This window comes from Erinaceus europaeus, chromosome 5, assembly GCF_950295315.1.
Source record: "Erinaceus europaeus chromosome 5, mEriEur2.1, whole genome shotgun sequence".
Lineage (NCBI taxonomy): Eukaryota > Metazoa > Chordata > Mammalia > Eulipotyphla > Erinaceidae > Erinaceus > Erinaceus europaeus.
Window position 1 is genome coordinate 50,754,172 of NC_080166.1, and position 21,462 is coordinate 50,775,633.

At 38.4% G+C, this 21,462-nt stretch overlaps 1 protein-coding gene across 4 annotated transcripts in view; it reads right to left on the minus strand.

Moving 5' to 3' along the window:
• Positions 1 to 21,462, minus strand: part of NDUFAF2 (NADH:ubiquinone oxidoreductase complex assembly factor 2) — a 445,591-nt gene that overhangs the window by 298,805 nt on the left and 125,324 nt on the right. For all 4 annotated transcript variants that reach the window (XM_060191304.1, XM_060191305.1, XM_060191306.1 and 1 more), the window contains one exon: positions 13,524 to 13,564. In XM_060191304.1, the coding sequence (XP_060047287.1) occupies positions 13,524 to 13,564 (41 nt within the window). The remainder of the gene's footprint in view (positions 1 to 13,523; positions 13,565 to 21,462) is intronic.

The window sequence follows — 21,462 nt, forward strand, 5'->3', positions numbered from 1 at the left end:
TTGTTGAGATAACTGAGAAAAAGTATAGATAAAAAACACCTCCAAAACCTAACCTCATTTTAACTCCTTTGACTTTTTCTACTCTGAAAAGAAATCTGGTTTTGAAATCTAAATGGGCCTTGTCTCAGTAACTAATGATATGGCTCAGGAGGTTAACTGTTCAGAATTAATTCTACATACTTGTAAATATGCATCTAGCTTATTAGTTATGAGGATTCTGAGAAGAACCTGAGAAGTATATCTAAACATAATGAATAATAGCAGTTTATTTATATACAACTTAAAAAATGATTTTATACTCTGCTCCTTGAAAATTAAGTAAAGATCAAAGTGTGCTAAGACTAAACTAAGCCCCAAATCAGACTTCAACATTGTGTGGAATTAAATAAGCAGTCCCTTTAGACTGAGAGATATAGGCTACTAGATATTTGATATTACTTTTTAGTAAGATCCACTTAAACTCAGTGTTCTAAAACTATAAAAGGATTTTAAAGCAAACTAGTATAAACATGCTTTATATACTCAATAATACTTATAGACAACAAACATGAAACCTTATTGGCTAAGGAATTGAGGAGTTAAAAATGCTCATGTATCTTTATTTATTTAAAAATATTTATTTATGGACTACAAAAGCACAATAAGGGCACAAGACTGGCATACTTTAATGATGGCCACTCCATCATCCAAGACTCTAGTCAGGGAATCCTGGGATTCCCACATAATTATGATGGACCTAGATTTCTTCTTTTTTTTTAAATTTTTTTAAAATTTTTTTATATTTATTTTATTTATTTCCTTTTGTTGCCCTTGTTGTCTTATTGTTGTAGTTATTATTGTTGTTGTCGTTGTTGGATAGGACAGAGAGAAATGGAGAGAGGAGGGGAAGACAGAGAGGAGGAGAGAAAGATAGACACCTGCAGACCCGCTTCACCGTCTGTGAAGCGACTCCCCTGCAGGTGGGGAGCCGGGGTTCGAACCGGGATCCTTATGCCGGTTCTTGTGCTTTGCGCCACCTGCGCTTAACCTGCTGCGCTACAGCCCGACTCCCGGACCTAGATTTCTAACATATCCCTCTCTCCACCATCACTGGTCATGTCCATCAGGAACAACATCATCAACCCTCTTGTGGGCCTCTACAGGACCTTGCCCTCAATGTAGAGCAACAATGGTAGGGACTGCCCCACTCTCTGAAGGGAGGCTGGGTCAACATGCTCTGCCACTCAAGGAAGACTGCTCCTGAAATGAGTGCAGCCTAGTATGTTCCTAGCTATGTCCATGGACTGTGAGCTTGGACCTACAGGGATGCAGAAGGTTACACAGGCTCCTGTGCTGAATATGAGTAGACAAGGGCCCCAGATCAGATCGATGGGGGGGGGGGGGGTCTACAGGTAATGGCATTTATATACTTTATCCATATTTGGGAGCTACTCTCTGCCCTGATCCAGTTTTCCAGTCCTAATCCCAACTCTGACACCATATTCCCAGATAATATTTTTAGCCCACCTGCAAGTTATCTGTCAGGCCCAGGCAAAAATTAGCAAAGTCACAGCCCGTTGGAATATAACTAAAATAGACTTCCTAGTTTCTTCCAATATGTAGACCTCAAATCTCATCTGGTATATTCTTACCTTTAGGTTCCTGATTATTTAACAGTTTGTTCTGCTTTATATCTTACTGATTTTCAGCCACCAAGTTGCAGATGCTACCATGTTGCCAACCTGACTTCCCTGGGCACACGACCTCACCAGTGAGTCCTGTAACACCACCTAACCCAGAACCCTACCCCACTAGGGAAAGATAGAAACAGGCTGGGGGTATGGATAGACCTGTCAACATCCATGCCTAGCAGATAAGCAATTACAGAAGCCAGATCTTCCACTTTCTGCACCCCAGAAAGATCTTTGGTCCATACTCCCAGAAGGATAAAGAATAGGAAGAGTTTCAATGGAGCGTATGGGAAACGGAACACTGCTGGTGGGAACTGTATGTAATTGTACCCCTCTTATGCTACAATTTTGTCAATCATTAAATCAATAAAAACTTTATTTATTCATTATGAGAGAAAGGGAAGGGATGAAGGGAGGGAGGGAGGGGGGGCGGGAGAGAGAGATGGAGAGAGAGAGAACTACTTTGGTATATACAATGCCAGGAATTGAATTCTGAATGTCATGCCTGAGAATCCAGCGCTGTGTTTACCACCTCCTAGGTCACTATTTTCATTTTTACCACATTTTTTTTTCTAGAGGAGAATGATATAGTGCTTAGTTTTGTTTTTTTTCTTCAGATCTATCAGTTAATATCAAAGAAGGCCCACAAAAAATCCAAGTTACTGATACTGCATTTCTAGTAACTATATTCATTATGGTAGTTAATGAAAACTTTATAACAGATACACCATAATCACGACTACATACCAGTGTATGCATGAGTATATCAACTTGCTCAGATTAAGAGCTGTGAGGTTAGGGTGCTAGTCTAGCAGTAGAATTCTGGACCTAGAAGCATGTGATCCCGGGTATGATCCTTGGCATTGCACATGCCAGGGTGATACTCTAGCTTGAATTCTCTCTCCTTCTCTCTCTCTCTCTCTCTCTCTCTCGCTCGCTCTCTTTCTCTCTCTCTACATTTCTTTGTATTCCCATCTCTTTCTCTTGAGAAATAAGTAAAACTACTACTTAGAAACAATTAAGAGCTGTGTAGGCAGCTGTGGAGTTTTGAGCAATTTATTATTTTTATTGATATATTTAATACTTTATTTATTTATTGGATAGACACAGGGGGAATTCAGGAGGGAAGGAAATAAGATAGAGAGGGAGAGAGCTAGAGAGCCCTGCTTCACCATTTGAGCAGCTTTCCTCTTGCAGGTGAGGCCTGAGGGTTAGAACCTGGGTAACACAGGCACCACCTCTCAGTCCCACTATTTTTATTTTAGAATTTATTACTATAGGGGTGAAGTGATGGCTCAGCCAGCAGAGACATGTTACTACCATGTCTGAGGGTGAGGGTTCAAGCCCCAGGGAGAGAAGCTTCAGAAATGGTAGAGCAGTGCTGCAGGTGCCTTTCATTCTCTCTCTCTGTGTGTCTGTCTTTTACCCTCTGCCAAAAAAGAAAGAAAAATGTAAAGTCAGGGTATTGAATATGCTTAGTCTGAGAGTCACAGAAGTGCCTAACCACGAGCATGACAGATACAAAGTGCAAAGCTTCAGGCACTACAGAATGGCGTGACACCTATGTCTTTGCCTTGTAAAAGGAGGCATAGATGGGTTAGGCGTAAGAGAGGGCAGTGACTGCCTCTGCCCAACAGGTGCCTTTTATTGCAGATGGTGGTAAACCCAGTCAGTCACATCTCCTCTGAAGAGGTAGAAAACTAGTAGCTAGATAAATAACAGGACATTAATCAAGCTCAGGATATATCTTTTTCCATTCTGAAAATCAAAGTTCCTTGAATGACTTTATAACTGAAGACTTAATGCTGGTGTGTAAATTTGTAAATCTGTGATAAGATCCAATTTCTGAAGGCAATATGTAAATGAATCTTCCTTGCAACCTTACAGAAAAAGAATAATTCAGTTTCACAGAGAAGAATTATACTTAAAACAGAATCTAAACATGGTTGAACAAAGTTAATAAGTCCTGGGTAGCATATTTTAAAAAAAGCTACACAGAAATTATATTAGCTTTTAAGCATATACCAGGTGCTTGATAAGTAGCTGAATGAATATTACAACTATATAATGACTAAGGCTTTCAAAAGGAATTTCAAAAACTAAGCCACACTGTTTCTTATACCCATTGTCATAGTTCCATAAGTACTTTTTAGTATTTGAGAATTTCAAGTATTTTGTTTCCAACTTAAAACATCATAGGAGCTGGGAGATAGCTCAGTTGGTAGAGTGCACATTTTACTGTGTGAGAGGACCTGGATTTCAGTCCCTAGCTATCACACATGAGCAACCAAGCAGAGGAAGCTTCATGCGCAGTGAGGCAATGTGGTGTCTCTCCTTCCCCCACCATGTCAATGTCTATGTCAATGTCTATGCCAATGTCAATGTCTATGTCAATGTCTATGTCTATACCTTCCTCTGTCTTTCATCTCTAGAAAAAAAGGAGAGTCTGCACCAAAGCAAAGGACTTTGAGGAAAAAGGAGGGGGAGGGGCTTTGAGTTCCTGGTGCACGATGGTGGAAAAGGACCTAAGTTGGGAGTAAGAGTCGTTTGCAGACACCTATCAAGAAATTTTACACAGGTGTCAATCACTGTACCATAATTCATTAATTTCCCAATTAAAAAAAAGTACTGGGAGGGGTGAAATTGTGTAGGTGCAGAGTCTCAGGGAAGTTCTAGAGGCAATAAATAAATAAATTAATTAATTAAATTAAATAAATACACCACATACATGGTCTAAGCCCTCTGTGATCCCTCCATTCCATTTTCTTCTATAGAAGTGATAACAATTTTAAATTTCATGCATGTTTATTCTTTTTTTTTTTTTTTTTTTTGCCTCCAGGGTTATGGCTGGGGCCTGGTGCTCCTGGAGACTTTTTTTTTGTTTTATTTTCCCTTTCGTTGCCCTTATTTTATTGTTGTTGTTGCTATTATTATTGCTGTTGCTGGATAGGACAAAGAGAAATCAAGAGAGGAGGGGGAGACAGAAAAGGGAAGAGAAAGACCTGCTTCACTGCTTGTGAAGCGACCCCCCCTGAAGGTGGGGGGCCAGGGGCTCAAACCGCAATCCTTACGCCGGTCCTTGCACTTTGTACAAAAGCAGCACTGGTTTTCTAAAAATCTGCACACATCTCTTAAGTTGCAAAAAACTATATAGCATCCTATACTCTTTGAATTATTTTTTATCTTTACTTATTTATTGGATAGACAGCCAGAAATCGAGAGGAAGGGGAAGAAAGGGAGGGAAAGAAACAGAGAGACACCTGCAGCCCTGCTTCACCACTTGCAAAGCTGTCCCCCTGCAGGTGGGGAATGGGGGCTAGAACCCGGGTCCTTGAGCATTGCAACATGTGCGCTCAACCAAATGCATCACCACCCTTTACATTTAAGTTATACACACAGAGTGGCAAAGGATATATTGTTTAGTTTATTGCACACTGTATATATATATATTTTTCAGAATCTTGAAACTTCAGTTTTAGCTTATTCAATCTGTGGAAAATGTACTATATAACTTAATTGGCAAAGCCAGTCCTTATTGTCAAGCCCAATCAGCCATATCTGACTTATTCTCTGTCAGAAAGTCTGGCTTAATTTTTAAATTCAAATAAATGTGTTACTATGCATCTCCATGACAACTTTGTCATTTGGGAATTTTAATTTTAAGACAGATGAACGGACAGCTAGCTAGCTAGCTTTCTAGGTAGACAGGGAAACTATAAGAAAGGGAAGCCTTGCCATGAGCTTGTCGCCTGGATGAAATAGTGTGTTCCCCCTTTAGTAATTTTTATTGAAACTCTTCTACTTTGCTCTCAAGAGACTCTCCCTCAGGAGAAATTCACTCTCCAACAGTCTCTTTGTTGATGCCCTGGAGATTTTCAACCCCCAAGGCAATTCACCATAGGAAGACTTAGTATGGACAAGGGGTAAGCTTTTCTTTTGAAAAGTAGGAGACAAAGATGATTCTGAAAGAAGTCAGAAAGGAGAACTGGCAGTGCAGGAGTTCTCTGGCAAATCATTTCTAGGAAATACAAATACATGAGGAGAGAGAATATGGAATTTATTCTTCAAAGCTATCCATACCAATCTATCCCATATTAAGTCTTTCTTTACCCAGAACTACAGGTATACCAATTTTGAGAACCACTGGCCAAGATCTGGGTGTAGCAAATTTGGATCCATTTGCTATCTATTTTTCTTTTTCTTCATTCTTTTTTTAAATCTTTATTTGATAGAGACAGCCAGAAATTGAGAGGGAAGGAGGTGATATTGAGGGAGAGAGACACCTGCAACACTGCTTCACCACTTGCAAAGCTTTCCCCCTGCAAGTAGGGACGGGGGGTTGAAACTGGGTCCTTGCGCCTTGTGACATGTGTGCTCAACCAGGTGTGCCACCACCCAACACCGACACCTTTTTCTTCACTCTTTTAGAGGGGGAAGTAATGGTTTACAGTGAAGTTGTTGACACATGGGTACAATTTCTCATCTCCCTGTCAAAGTTTTCTGCAGAACACTTTCACCCACAATTTAAGTCCCTTTCCACCACCATGCAACAAAAATCCCTCTTCCCCTTCTTTATAGTCATTTGCATGGGATGCCACCTATTGTATAAATTTTTATTAGACATGACCACAGCTATTCAATTATATTGACTATAACTGCTTTCACACTAAAATGGTAGAGTTAAATAGTTGCTACATAGCGCAGTGGGTTAAGCGCACATGGCACAAAGCGCAAGGACCGACGTAAGGATCCTGGTTCGAGCCCCCAGCTTCCCACCTGCAGGGGGTTGCTTAACAAGCAGTGAAGCAGGTCTGCAAGTGTCTTCCCCTCCTCTCTCGATCCTATCCAACAACAGCAACAGCTATGACAACAATAACAATAACAACTACAATAAGTGCAACAACAAAGGCAACAAAATGGGAAAAATGGCCTCCAGGAGCAGTGGATTTTTAGTGCAGGCACCGAGCCCCAGCTATAACCCTGGAGGCAAAAAAAAAAAAAAAAAAAAAGAAAGAAATAGTTGCTACAGAATAAAACACTTAGATTCTGGTGGTTTAAATATCACTCAAAAGAATGTTTTCTACCCTTCGTCTTATACCGTTGTGTGCTTTTTAGATTTTTTTTTTAATTGAAGCTATGTCTGTGCATAGTTTGTAGGGCCATGTTGTTCTAAAAAATTTATTATGAAAAATAACAATTCCCCCTTCTCAGAAACAATGACTTTCTCTATTCTAGTTGATGAATTCATTTGTAAAGTCATCTGGGCTTGGAGTTTATCATTGGAGAAGATTTTGATAACATCTCAATTTCCTTCATTGTGATTATCAATTCATGTCTTCCATTTCCTCCTGACTCAGTCTTAGGAATCTGTGTGCTCCTAAGAACTAATCCACCCCTTTGAACTTCTCTAGTTTGGTGACAAATAATTGTTTATAGAAGTCTCACAGGATAGTTTGGATTTCTATAGTATCTGTTGTGATCCCTTCTCTTTTGTTTTCTATACAATTTATGTGAACCTTCCTTTAATTTACTATTTTATTTTTATGTGATTAACAGTAGTTACAAAATTGTCAGATTACAGTTTATAGTTGATAAAACATTTACCACTAAAGTTCTGTCCTTATTTTTCCACTTCCCAAAGATACCCACCATGTTGTTGTTTTTTTCAAGTCCATGTATATCTCTAGAATCCACATATCAATGAAACCATCTGGTCTTTCATCTCTTCATTTATTTCACTGACCATAATCACCTCTAGTCCCATGCATTTTGTCCCAAAGGACAGAATACCATCTTCTATGACTGCAGAGTAGTATTCCATGAAGTATATGTCCCAGTTATCTGCAGATGGGCATTTAGGCTACTTCCATTCTTTGGCTATTGTGAATAATGCAGCTATGGACATAGGTAGGAATATGTCCCTTTGAATTAGTGTTTTTGTGTCCTTTGGATTTTTTTATTTGCTTAAGGACTCTCCATACAGTCTCCAAAAGGGACTGCACCAATTTGCATTCCTACCTGGCCAAGGACTTATTGATTCTGTTTACCCTACCCAAAGATCTTAGTTTCTTTAATGTTTTGTACTAATTTTGTTTGTTTTCAATGTTATTTATTTCTGCTCTAATTTTTATTATTTTGTGCCTTCTGCTTGCTAAAGGTTTCCTTTCTTTTTCTAAATATTTCAAGTGTGAAGTCAGGTTGCTTATTATTTTTATTTATTTATTTATTTATTTATTTATTCACTTTTGTTGCCCTAGTTATTTTATTGTTGTAGTTATTATTGATGTCATTGTTGGGTAGGACAGAGAGAAATGGAAAGAGGAGGGGAAGACAGAGAGGGGGAGAGAAAGAGACACCTGCGGACCTGCTTCACCACCTGTGAAGCGACTCCCCTGCAGGTGGGGAGCCAGGGGCTCGAACCGGGATCCTTAGCCGGTCCTTGCGCTTTGCGCCACCTGCGCTTAACCCGCTGCGCTACCGCCCAACTCCCCAGGTTGCTTATTTGAGATTTTTTCTTGTTTCCAGATGGGTGCCTGTATGGCTATGAACTTCCCTCTTAGTACTGCTTTATCTGCATCTCTTCTTTGACTTCTCTCATTTTTAAATTAATTTTCTGCCCCATCAATCTATCTATTTGAGAGAGTGGGATGCTATAGTCCCCTACTATAATTGTGTTGCTGTTGATAATCTCCTCAGTAGTTCAGCAATTGTTTTATATATTTTGCTTAATTTGTAACATAGATGTTAATTTTTTAAAATTTTGCTTTGTTTCACCTTAGAACATGACATTGTTTGTCAATTTTTATTAACTTTATTTATTTGATAGACAGCCAGAAATCAAGAGGGATTGGGAAGATACAGAAAAAGAGAGACAGAGACACCCATAGCACTGCTTTAAAACTTATGAAGGTTCCTCCTACAGGTAGGGACTGGGGGCTTAAACTCGGGTCCTTGCACACTGCAACATGTGCACTCAATCAGGCATGCCACTGCCCAGTCCTTAGATGTTAGGTCTCTTGGTTGACCGAGTCACTCAGTTATCTTACAGTTTCCAGTGTTACTAGTTCAGTAACTTTCCCTTCTGTTTTCCATCTCTTTCTTTCTATTCTATTTTGTGGGAAATTATTTCTGCAGATAGCACTAATCCTTCTGTTAATATTTCTTTCTTTTTTCTTTTTTAAAAATATTTTTATATTTATTTATTTACTTATTCCCTTTTGTTGCCCTTGTTGTTTTATTGTTGTAGTTATTATTGTTGTTATTGATGTTGTTGTTATTGGATAGGACAGAGAGAAATGGAGAGAGGAGGGGAAGACAGAGAGGGGGAGAGAAAGACAGACACCTACAGATCTGCTTCACGGCTTGTGAAGCAACTCCCCTGTAGGTAGGGAACTGGGGGCTCGAACCAGGATCTTTACACCGGTCCTTGTACTTCGAGCCACGTGCCCTACTTCCAACTTTTATTTTTTTATTTTTTATTTTTTTAACCAGTTCACTGCTCAGCTCTGGCTTATGGTGGTATGGGGGATTGTACTTGGGACTTTGGAGCCTCAGGCATGAGAGTCTCTTTGCATAACCATTATGCTATCTACCCCCGCTCCCTTCTGTTAATATTTTAAGTCTATTATATTTTTATTTTTCCAAGAACTCTTTGCTTATTGAATTTCCCTTTTCTTACATAGCATTATTTTTCTTTCATGACTGCAACATGTTTTATTATCTCTGAGAATAGTTATTATTTTAAAATTTTAAATAGACTCATTCAAGTTTTTGTTTTTCTATTTGTCGGGCCTCTGTCTTTCCTCAGGAGTCTGGAAGCTTTGTTCCATAGCTATGGCTTGTTAATTTACTCCACCTATAATCTAGTAGAAATTTAGGTCTTTTTTTTTTTTTAATACTCTGAGATATATCTTTTAATACCCTGTCTGATGCACATAGGCCAAATGTATTGTTCTGAATTCTGAGCAAGGAAAAAGTTCTGAAGGTCTCATTTTCAGTATTATGCATTTATTTAATCTGCTTTCAGAATGAAGCCTTTCCCCTCAAATTTGTCCTGAAAACTGTTCTGCATGGTGTAATGCACCAAAGTAAAGGACTGTCTCTCTGTCTCTCTCTCTCTCTGTGTGTGTTTTCAGGTCCTGGCATATGATGGCACCTAGGAGGACCTAGGTGGGGAATTAGAATGTTCTGTGGAAAACTGAGAAATGCTACACATATACTAACCACTGTATTTTACTGCTGACTGTAAACCATTAGCTCCCCCAGTAAAGGAAAAATAAGTGAAAAAAGAAAGAAAAGAAGGAAGGACGGAAACAGCTCTGCAAATACTGTACTGCCTTCCTTTCCCCATGGATAAGCTTCCCAGTTTCAGCTGGTAGAGATAAAGCAGTTGCCTGATCGTATACTCTCAGAATGGGAAGTTAACAGCATTATTTTCTTTTTTGTCCAGGAGACTGTACAATGTTATTAGTAAGTGGTTCATATCCACACTTCACCATTATCCCAATACTGCCCATTGCCCTTTATAGCAAAGTTTTCCCTCATTCTAGGATCACATGTTGTTACATTTATTATGTCACTTTGATCAGTCTTTTTCATTATTCATGACGCTGGTAAGGCAGGTCTGCAAGACTTTTAGCACCGCAGCTTTGATAATATTTGTAGAGGTTCCTGCCAATTGCTGAGCATTCTGGGATTCTGAGGATTCCAGACAGCTTAAACTGGGTTAAATCTGGGTTTTCTCCTCTGTCAAATTAACAGTCATTCTTTTCAGCTTTTTTCTGTTGCTACGCGTTCATCTGTTTTCCAGCAACAAAGCCATTGCTGCTTTTACCTTTTCAATTTTCTTTCACCTTGTAGGTTTGTACACTATAATATAAACCCACTAGGCTTGAAAACATGTTTTTGAACTTACTATCTTTACTTGAAAATTCATTATTTTTTCCAGCATTCAAATATTATAGAAAGGGTATAATATTGTATGAAACATTCTGCACCTTGCTCTTTTTGTTCAATATAATATTTCTGAGATTTATCCATGTTGATACATGCAGTTCCAGTTCATTCATTTTTAATGAATGATGCTAAAACCCTGTGTAAGAACATGCCACAATTTTCTTATCCATTTTCTACTATATTCCCCAAAGTGATATTGTGAGGTTTAGGGAGGGGGTGTGTACCTTTCTGCATGAACATACACTCCATCACTGTAATTTAAGGTAATAGAAAAGAAGAATTATACATTCAAAACATCAATTTTAAGACAGTCAATTCTATATAAAATGAACCTAGTAATATTGGATACAGAAAAGGCACTCAATAAATGTCAGTTTCTTGAAGAACACAGTGAAATGGTTCTCAGGAATTCTGAAACAAGATTCTTCTGAACCTTTCTCTGAAAGTTAAACTGAAATATCAACAAATTATAGGCCAGAGCAGAGATATAGAAAGGAAAGAACAAAAGAATAGCTGCAGGGTCAGCAACACTTGACCATACATAACTATTGCAATAACAAAAGAAATATGTATGTCAACCGGAATGAGGAAGCAAGGAAAAAAGGAGAACCATAAAGACAAATGCTGGCCGTCTACAAAAACACTGATTTTTAATAGTTTCTGGTCTAACATCCAAGTCCTTGATCCATTTGGAGTTTCCTTATATGTATGGTGAAATGTAGTGGTTCACTTTTCATTCTTCTGCACATTTCAACCCAATTGTCCCAAAACCATCTGTTGAAGAGACTCTCCTTACTCCATTTAATGTTTTGGGCACCTTGTCAAAACTTAGATGTCTACAGGTGTGGGGGGTTATTTCTGGGCTCTCAATTCTATTCCTCTGGTCAGTGTGCTTATTTTTGTTTCAGTATTGGCAGAACTCTTTTCCATAGACATCTTCAGTGACACCAGTCCAATTGCAAGAAGACAAACACAAATACAAGCCAATGGGACTACATCAAATTGAAAAGCTTCTGCACAGCAAAAGAAACCACCATCCAAACCAAGAGATTGCTCACACATAGAAGACAACCTTCACATGCCATACATCAGACAAAAGGCTAAAAACCAAAACATATAAAGAGCTCACCAACCTCTACAACAAAATAACTACATCCAAAAGTGGAGCGAGGATGTGAACAGAATATTCACCAAAGAAGAGATCCCAAAGGCCAACAGACATGAAACATTGCTGCAAGTCATTGACTGTTAGAAAAATGCAAATAAAGACAATATAACAAGCTACCACTTCACTCTTGTAAGAATGTGGTACATCAGAAAGGACAGTAAGAACAAATGCTGGAGCGGTTGTAGGGCATGGGAACACTTCTGTACTGCTGGTGGGAATGTACTAACCCTTGTGGGAAGAAATCTGCAGAACTCTCAGAAGGTTAAAAATGGACCTACTCTATGACCTGGCAATTCCTCTTCTGGGGATATATCCTAAGAAATCAAACACACCCATTCAAAAAGATCTATGTATATCTATATTCATAGCAGCACAATTGGTAATAGCCAAAACCTGGAAGCAACCTAGGTATCCAACAACAGATGAGTGGCTAAGAAAGTTGTGGTATATATACATAGTGGAATACTATTCAGCTACTAAGAATGATGAATTCATCTTTTTCACCTCATCTGGGATGGAGCTTGAAGGACTCATGTGAAGTGAGATAATCCAGAAAGAGAAGGATGAACAAAGGATGATCTCATTCATAAACAGAAGCTGAGAAATAAAAACAGAAAGGGGAAACAAAACAGAACTTGGACTGGGTTTGGTATATTGCACCAAAGTCAAAGACTTGGAGGTGGGGTGGGGAAGGAAGGGGGGACTTTCAGGTCCTGGTGCATGATTGTGGAGAGGTGATGTTTTGCAAAAAAATTGAGAAATTTTATACATGTATCAAAAACTGTATTTACTATAAACCATTAACCCAACAATTAAAAAGTACATATAAAGGGGTAGATGGCATAATGGTTATGCAAAAAGACTCTTATTCTTGAGGCTCCAAAGTCTCAGGTTCATGGGGAATTCACCTTCTTTACCCTATCTTGGATGGAGCTTGGAGATATCATGTTAAGTGAGAAAAGTCAGAAACAAAAGGATGAATATGGGATGATCTCACTCATAGGCAGAAGCTGGAAAACTAGATCAGAAGGGAAAGCACTAAGCAGAACTTGGACTGGAGTTGGTGTATTGCACCAAAGTAAAAGACCAGATCCTGAAATATGATGGCTGAGGAGGACCTAGTGGGGGTTGTATTGTTATGTGGAAATGTTATGCATGTACAAACTATTATATTTTACTGTTGACTGTAAACCATTAACCCTCCATTAATTATAAATAAAAAATTTACAAAAAAGAAAAATGTACATATAAATCTTATCCTATGTTCTATAATCTATACATTAACTTTACTACAAAAATGAAATTACTTTCTATAGAGTAAAATTAACACATTGGGAAGTGTTCTATTGAGGCTTCATATATCCCTGGGAATATGAAACTTATCAATTGAGAAATTTAATATTATCACCACCACTACCATCATCATTTTGATTACTGCTGGAGTTTGGTGTCTGTACAATACTCCATCACTCCCAGAGGCCTCCCTCCCACCTTTTTTGTTTTTTGGATAGAGGATGAGAGACAGGGAAGATAGAGAGCAAGAAATAGGCACAGAGGAGAGACACCTGCAATACTGTTTAATTGTTTATAAGTTACTACCTGTGGGTGGGGGCCAGGGCTTGAATGTAGGTGTTCATGGTTGGTAATATGTGCATTATACTGGGTAAGATACCTTCCAACCTCAAAACTTAGCATTATGAGTATAAACTACATGATTTGTGCATCCTTACCTCCACTGTAGGTGGAGTCTTTCTTGTTCTTCTTATCCAAGCTAGAAAAAAATAAATAAATGTTATTTTTTAATAATCTGTATAAGCATTTTATCTATTTATTGATCATTTTTTATATATCATTTTAGGCACTAAAGATGCAATAGGGAATTAGTTCCCTTATCTCCTGTAACATAAATACCACTAAAGGAGAAAGAAAACAAGCACTTACATATACACTGTCAGGTGGTAACATCACACACACACACACACACAAACACACATACACACACACACACACACACACACCAGCAGGAGAATAAAGAGGGGATCATTTCATATTTAAAATCATGCTCTATAATTTTTTTAATTCAATTTACTATATTTATAGCAGACAGGATAAATCATACTACAGTAAATTTCAAAGCAATATAAAAATTATATTATCCTGGGAACTGGAAATATTTATTACTTAATAACGGAAGGGATTTATAAATATTTTCACAGACAGAATTCTATTTTTGTAAACTCTAGCAAGCAGCTTATCTTCTGTGTTTGGCCTTAGTTCACCTGAAAATGAGCTGCTCTAAAGAGGGGAATATTGGACTAGGACAACAGCAATAATGATTATGTAAATAACTTTCATGCCTGAGGCTCTGAGGTCCCTGGTTCAATCCCCAGCACCACGGTAAACTGGAGCAGAGCATTGTTCTGTTAAAAAAAAAAAAAAACCTCCTCACACCTATGGATAACTAATCTTTACAGAGGTTCAAAACATCAAATGGAAAAAGGAAAGGCTTTTCAAGAAATAGTGCTGGAAAAACTGGCTTAAAACATGCAGAAGAAAGAAACTGGACCATCACATACCACAATGCACAAAAGTCAACTCCAAATGGATTAAAAACAGAAATTAGACCAGGGGGGCTGGGCAGTAGCACAGCAGGTTAAGTGCACATGGCACAAAGTGCAAGCACTGGCATAAGGGTTCCAGTTCAAGCCCTTAGCTCTCTACCTGCAGGGGAGTCACTTCGCAAGCGGTGAAGCAGGTCTGCAGGTATCTATCTTTCTCTCCCCTTCTCTGTCTTCCCCCCCCCATTTCTCTCTGTCCTATCTAACAATGATGACATCAATAACAGCAACAATAATAATAACTACAACAACAATAAAATGACAAGGGCAACAAAAGGGAAAATAAATAATTAAAAAAAATTTTTTAAAAAAAGGGGAAACACAAAATAAAGCTTGGACTGGGTGTGATGTATTGCACTAAAGCAAAGGACTCTGGGAATGGAAGAAGAAGAGTTGGAAAAGATGCTGAGGTCCTAGGGCACGAAGGTGGAAAAGGACCTACGTTGGGGTGAGAGTATTCTGCAGACATCCTCAGACGGAAACTGTAAACCATGTGTCAACACCACAACTCTGCCTAATAAGATGAAGAGGAGGAGGAGATGGGAGAAGAAAAGCAGGCAGGCAGGAAGGAAGGATGAATGAACAGAAAGAACAGAAAAGGTGAGACACACAGTAAAACTAGGACTGGATGTGATGTACTGCAGGAAAGCAAAGGACTCTCGGGAATGAGGGAAAGGGAAACGGTAGAAGGGGTTTGGGGTTTCCGGTTCATGGTGGTGGAAAAGGACCTAAGCTGTGGGAGAGAGCATTTTTGCAGACATCTACCACAGACAGCTGAGAAATTGTACTCGTGTCAACAATAGTACTATAAACCATAACCCCCACCTCATAAAATGACAGAAAAAGTATGATAATCCTGATATATCTTAATTCAAAAAGACACCCATTGTCAAAATAAAAATCCTTCTTATTACACTTTTTTTTTTTTTGCAACTGATAACCATGCATCTCTGAATTTATGAACATAAGCCCTGGATATTAGATCTTGATAAAAATTTACAGTGACGATGCCCACTTAATATCATCACGAGAAAAACAGCTCAAATAACAATCTGTCATATAGATAATGGTGCGAAACAGTATTTCTAGTTCTTTTGTAAAGCTGGAAAAATGTTCTTAATATAATTTTAATATTTTTAGCCCCCAAATAGATTAATAAGCTGGGGAAGCTGGTAGATATTTTCTAACACTGCTGGTTTCTGTATAGGTTTACAAAGTTCATTCATAGATGTAAGAATGCGATATAAACTACTCATTCTTGAGGAACACTACTTCATTTTCTCTCCTCTCCTCTCCTCTCCTCTCCTCTCCTCTCCTCTCCTCTCCTCTCCTCTCCTCTCCTCTCCTCTCTTCTCCTCACCAGAGCACTGCTCAGCTCTGGCTTATGGTGGTCCAAGGTATTGAACCTGGGACTTTGGAGCCTCAGGCAAGAGTCTCTTTGCGTAACCATTATGCTATCTACCCCTGCCCAAGGGACACTACTCTTGACCTGAACTGGTTCACCCCTCCTTAGGCAACCTGGTGGTCCCCTTCCCCCAGGAGGTTACCATTATTAATGCTGAACTTAGTGTGGACACCCTAACGGTGTAGCCCACTACAGCCCAGAACTGGGCTCAAGGGATCCTCCAGCCTCAGCCTCCAGAGTAGCTGGGACTACAGGCACGTAACACAAAGCCCAGTGATTCTACTTTCTAAGGAATATGCCAGAGATTACTTTAGCTCAGTTTTAAATGACTCAAGAAAAAAAAAATCTTAGTTTTACTAAGAAGGATAAATGCAACTGTTAAAATAAATTTGTATATATGTGACTCTACAATAAGCAGATACTTGAAATATATTGGATGATGATTGACGCCCCTTCACTGCTGTTTCTAATAAAGGCTACAGCTGGAAATTTTCAATGTAATCACTCATTTCTATAATCATGTCTGGAGTTTCAATCAGTACAGACGACGAAGGAATGACCCGCTGAAGGCCAGTAAAGGTTATTAGGAAGGCACGGAAATATACATTAACATCAAAACATTACGTTTCTTTATTTTTAACCTCAGAATAATTTGAAACTAAACCTCTATCCAATTATAAATTATACAATAATTCTGCCACTGCTAATTATATCTATATGGTGAATTCTGCATTAGTCTTCATTATAATATAACCATAATTTGAATAGAGTTTAGCAAGATAACTGGGTAGTTTATGCCTTAAGACCCTAGTATTCTTGCACTGATATTCATTTGCATTCTCTTCAGTAGGCATGAAATTTTCATTGAACTTTAATAATCTTATTGGAACATAATACACTGTAATGAGCATAAAAGTGAGCAAGCAAATTAAAGTTCCCATTAATCATTAAAAGAGACAAGAAGTATCAGGAAGGAAAAATTAAAAAAGCATGAAGTTCTACCAATCTTCCATAGTCACTGAAAATAGTGAAGATGCTTCTGGAAATGTTTCCAACAAAAGTTAAGATTGAATGAGACATTTATCACAAAGCTCAATAGGTGATCATGAAATGAAATGGAAATGAAAATATGAAACTGTTACAGACGGTTTGTATTCTGAAGATTTACTAGAAATCTAGGTTGTTTACTTCACTCAAAGTAGTAGTAGTAGTAATAAGCACCATCTTTTATAAAGCTGACTTTAGGAGGACTGAGTGAAATCAGGAAATGACAGGTATTGGTGAGGTAGGAGAAAAAGGAAATCTGCTACACTGCTTGTGGGAATGCAAACTGGTGCATCCCCTTTGGAAGACTGTATGTCCTTAAATAAAAATGGAATTATCTGGGGTTGGGCAGTAGCACAGCGGGTTATGCGGACGTGGCGCAAAGCACAAGGACCAGCTTAAGGATCACGGTACCAACCGGCTCCCTGCCTGCAGGGGAGTCACTTCACAGGCGGTGAAGCAGGTCTGCAGGTGTCTATCTTTCTCTCCCCGTCTCTGTCTTCCCCTCCTCTTTCCATTTCTCTGTCCTATCCAACGAACGACATCAACAACAATAACCACAACAAGGCTACAACAACAAGGGCAACAAAAGGGGGAAAAATGGCCTCTGGGAGCAGTGGATTCATGGTGCAGGCACCGAGCCCCAGCAATAAGCCTGGAGGCAAAAAAAAAAAAAAAAGGAATTATCGTGGTCCAGGAGGTGATGCAGTAGATAAAACACCAGACCCTCAAGCATGAGGTTCTGAGTTCAATCCCTGGCAGCACATGTACTACAGTGATGCCTGGTTCTTTCTCTCTCCTCCTATCTTTCTCATTAATCTTAAATAAAAATAAATTTTTAAAAAAATGGAATTACCTTATGATCCAGAGCTACCACCCTTAGGCATTTATCCAAAAGACATTCAAGCACTAATTGGAAGGGTCATAGGCACCCCTATGTTCATTGCTGCATTATTCATAATAGCCAGACAGTGGAAACAGCCTAAATACTCATCAACAGAGGACTGGCTAAAGAAGTTATGGGATATATACTCAATGGACTACAACTCTGCAACAACAACAACAAAAAAAAAAGATGAAGAAGAAGATACTGTGTCCTTTGAACAAAACAGAGGGAATTGGGGGTGATTGTGCTTAGTAAAATAAGTAAAGAGATGAAAGACAACTACTGGATGGTTTCACTCATACGTGGAATCTAGAGATCATATACACATGAACTTGAAAAAAAAATAAAAACAGAAGCAAGCAAACTTTTCTTTTAAAAAAATATTTATTTACTTATTCCCTTTTGTTGCCCTTGTTGTTTTATTGTTGTAGTTATTATCGTTGTTACTGATGTCGTCATTGTTGGATAGGACAGAGAAATGGAGAGAGGAGGGGAAGATACAGAGGGGGAGAGAAAGATAGACACCTGCAGACCTGTTTCACCATTTGTGAGATGACTCCCCTGCAGGTGGGGAGCCAGGACTGGGATCCTTACACCAGTCCTTGTGCTTTGTGCCACGAGCACTTAATCCCCTGAACTACCGCCCAACTCCCAAGCAAACTGTTTCTATGGTGGTTATTTCTGGGAGGTGGGAGGGTTGGGACACAGATCTTTGGTGATGTGGTATGGAACCATAAACTATAATCTTACAACTTTGTAACCTACCATTAATCACAAATAATTTTTTAATATTATGAAATGAGTCATTTTCTGATTATTGACCTGTAGGCACGTATTAAGCCTATTGTTACATTTAGCTGGCTTCTTAAAGTTACAAACTGTGTGATGTTGATTGCTACCACAACTTTAGTTTTTTTAAATTTATTTATTTATTCATGAGAAAGATAGGAGGAGAGAAAAAACCAGACATCACTCTGGTACATGTGCTGCCGGGGATCGAACTCAGGACCTCACAGTTGAGAATCCAGTGCTTTATCCACTGCACCACCTCTCAGACCACAGTAAAACTAAAGTAGTGGTGTGGTAAATAGTTCTTCGATGAATGCAGGTGTGCACTTATCAGTTCAGAGAGATTTTTGTATTCTTCAGATAGATCCCTATAAAAAAAAATTACTGGATCATATGGCAGATGTAGTTTTAATTTTTTGAGACATCTCCATGCTCTTGACTTCTTTGTCATAGATTAGCTGTCTATATAGATGAGGTTTTATTTATGGACTTTCAATTTTATGCCATTGATCTATGTGTCTACTTTTGCTTCAGTACCAACTGCTTTGATATGAAAGCACTGTAGTATAGTTTGAAGTCAAGGACTATGATTCCTCCTTTATTCTTTTCTCACAGTGCCAATCATGGCCTTAAGTGGTCCTACACAAATCTCATCAGAATGCTGTTGGAATTTTTATAGGGATTTAGTTCAGTCATCTTTTGTGTAGGGTGGTCAGTTAATTTTACCAGTCTATGAGCATGGAATAGCTTTACAATGCCTTATGTATTCTATTTCAACAGTGGCTTGCAGTTTTGGTGTACAAATGTCTCACTTCTTTTATCAAATTAATTCCAAAACAATTAATTCTTTTACATGTGATTAGAAATAGGGTCAATTATTTTAATTTCCTTTTTTTACTTTACCTTCAGGGTTATTGGTGGGGTTTGGTGCTGACACTACGAAGCCACAGCTCCTGGTGGCCATTTTTTCCTTTCTTTTTTCCGCCATTTTATTCAATAGGACAGAGAGAAACTGAAAAGGAAGAGAGAGAAAGAGAGAGAGACAGACAGACAAACAGACAGACATCTGCAGATATGCTTCACCTCTTGTGAAGCGTCCTCAATGCAGGCAGGGAGTGACTCAAACCTGAGTCTTTGTGCATGTGTGCTTAAGTGGGTGCACCACTGCCTGGCCTCTTTAATTTCCTTTCTAGTTCTATAAAACCATAAAGAAACATAGATTTCTATATATAGATTTTGCAGCCTGCCACTGTATATTTCTAAGTGTTTTTAGTAGCACCTGTGGCATTTTCCATGTATTACTGAAACATTTGTAGACAGAAAGTTCACTTGTATTCTTTTAAAAAATGTCTTATTTATCTATTTGGGTAAAGATGGAGAGAAATTGAGAAGGAAGGGGAAGTAAAGAGAGAGAGAGAGAGGAAGAGAGAGAGAGAGAGAGAGAGAGAGAGGAAATAGCAGCACTATTTCACCATTCATAAAGCTTCATGAGGCTACAATATAAAATTAATATTGTTCCCATATATTGTCAATGAATACTCTGAAAAAGTGAAAATCAATTAGCAATAGACTTTAAAAATTATGAAATACATGTGTTAACTAAGTAAAAATATGTGCAAGATGTTAAACTGAAAACTACTGAGGAGAAAATAAAGGAACTTCCATAGGTATGGCCATGGAATACTAGCACAGTGGCTGCCACAAATATCCAGGAAGTTCAACAAAAGAGCACAACATATTTCATCAAACAACGGGTAGAACTTCTAAGTATTTAGCCAAAACTTGTGTGTAGACAGTGACAGTGAACAGAGAAGGAGAAAGGGAAAGTTTCTCAGTACTGGTTCTGGAATTTTTCATTATGAGGAGAGTGCTTATCAACTACTGGTGCCATTTTACTAGTTACATCATGGAACCGAGGCTACAGGAGAGCAGAGAATTTCTGGAGTCTTAGTCTCAGAATTTAGAGGAATCAAGATGCTGAAATCACCAATGTGGCAGAGAGGCAACCTGGCTGAGGACTGGCAGTGAAAACATGTAGTTTTCCCCAAGCATAAGGAGATTTGTGGGTGGGGAGCAGACTCAAGCAAAACATGACTGAAAGAGTATGTCCTGCTTCTTCAAGTACATAGATTAAAATAGCCTTTACACAGCTAGTGCTCAGAGGCTGAAACAATGCAGCTAGGCACTATTCTTTGACTGTATTAGTAAATCCAGGCACCGCACTGGTAACCTCTCCTCTATACTTACAACATATGAGCAAAAGGGAAATTTAGCACTTTAATCACAGTGTCACTGGCTGGATCACTTACAAAAGTCATGTGAAATGTGAAAACAGAAGAAATACTACAATTCCTACTAAAAAAGATGGTGCAGTAACAGAAAACTAGGTCAGGAAGAACTCCAAGACTATGTAGAACTTGTGGATTTATCAGAGAAAGAATTTAGAAAATTCATTATGAGGGCAATTCAGAGTGCCAATTGAACATATAGATACATATTAAGGAATTGAAAGATTCTCTCTATAGGAAGGTAGAAAGCAAGAAAAAACAAATCAACAACATCAAAAAACAACTTCCCAACAGTGTTCAATAAGGAGACAGAAAACTAAAAGAACGTTAATGAATTTACTCCGTGAATTCAAAGATGATGAAGAAGGGTTTTAGAAAAATGAAGCAACTCTGGGAAATAGCAGACTCCATCAGAAAAGCAATACTAGAGTTATAGGAATTCCTGAAGGACAAAAGGGAAAGAGAGAGAGAAAGGAGCAGAGATTATATTCAAAGATATCATAACAGAAGATTTTGCACACCTGAGAAATCTTCAGAACATAGACATGTAGGAAGGTGAGCAAGCACCCAAATTCCTGATTCCAAAATGACCGGTACAACATTATAAAACTATTAGTATTCAAGGACAAAGAAAAAATA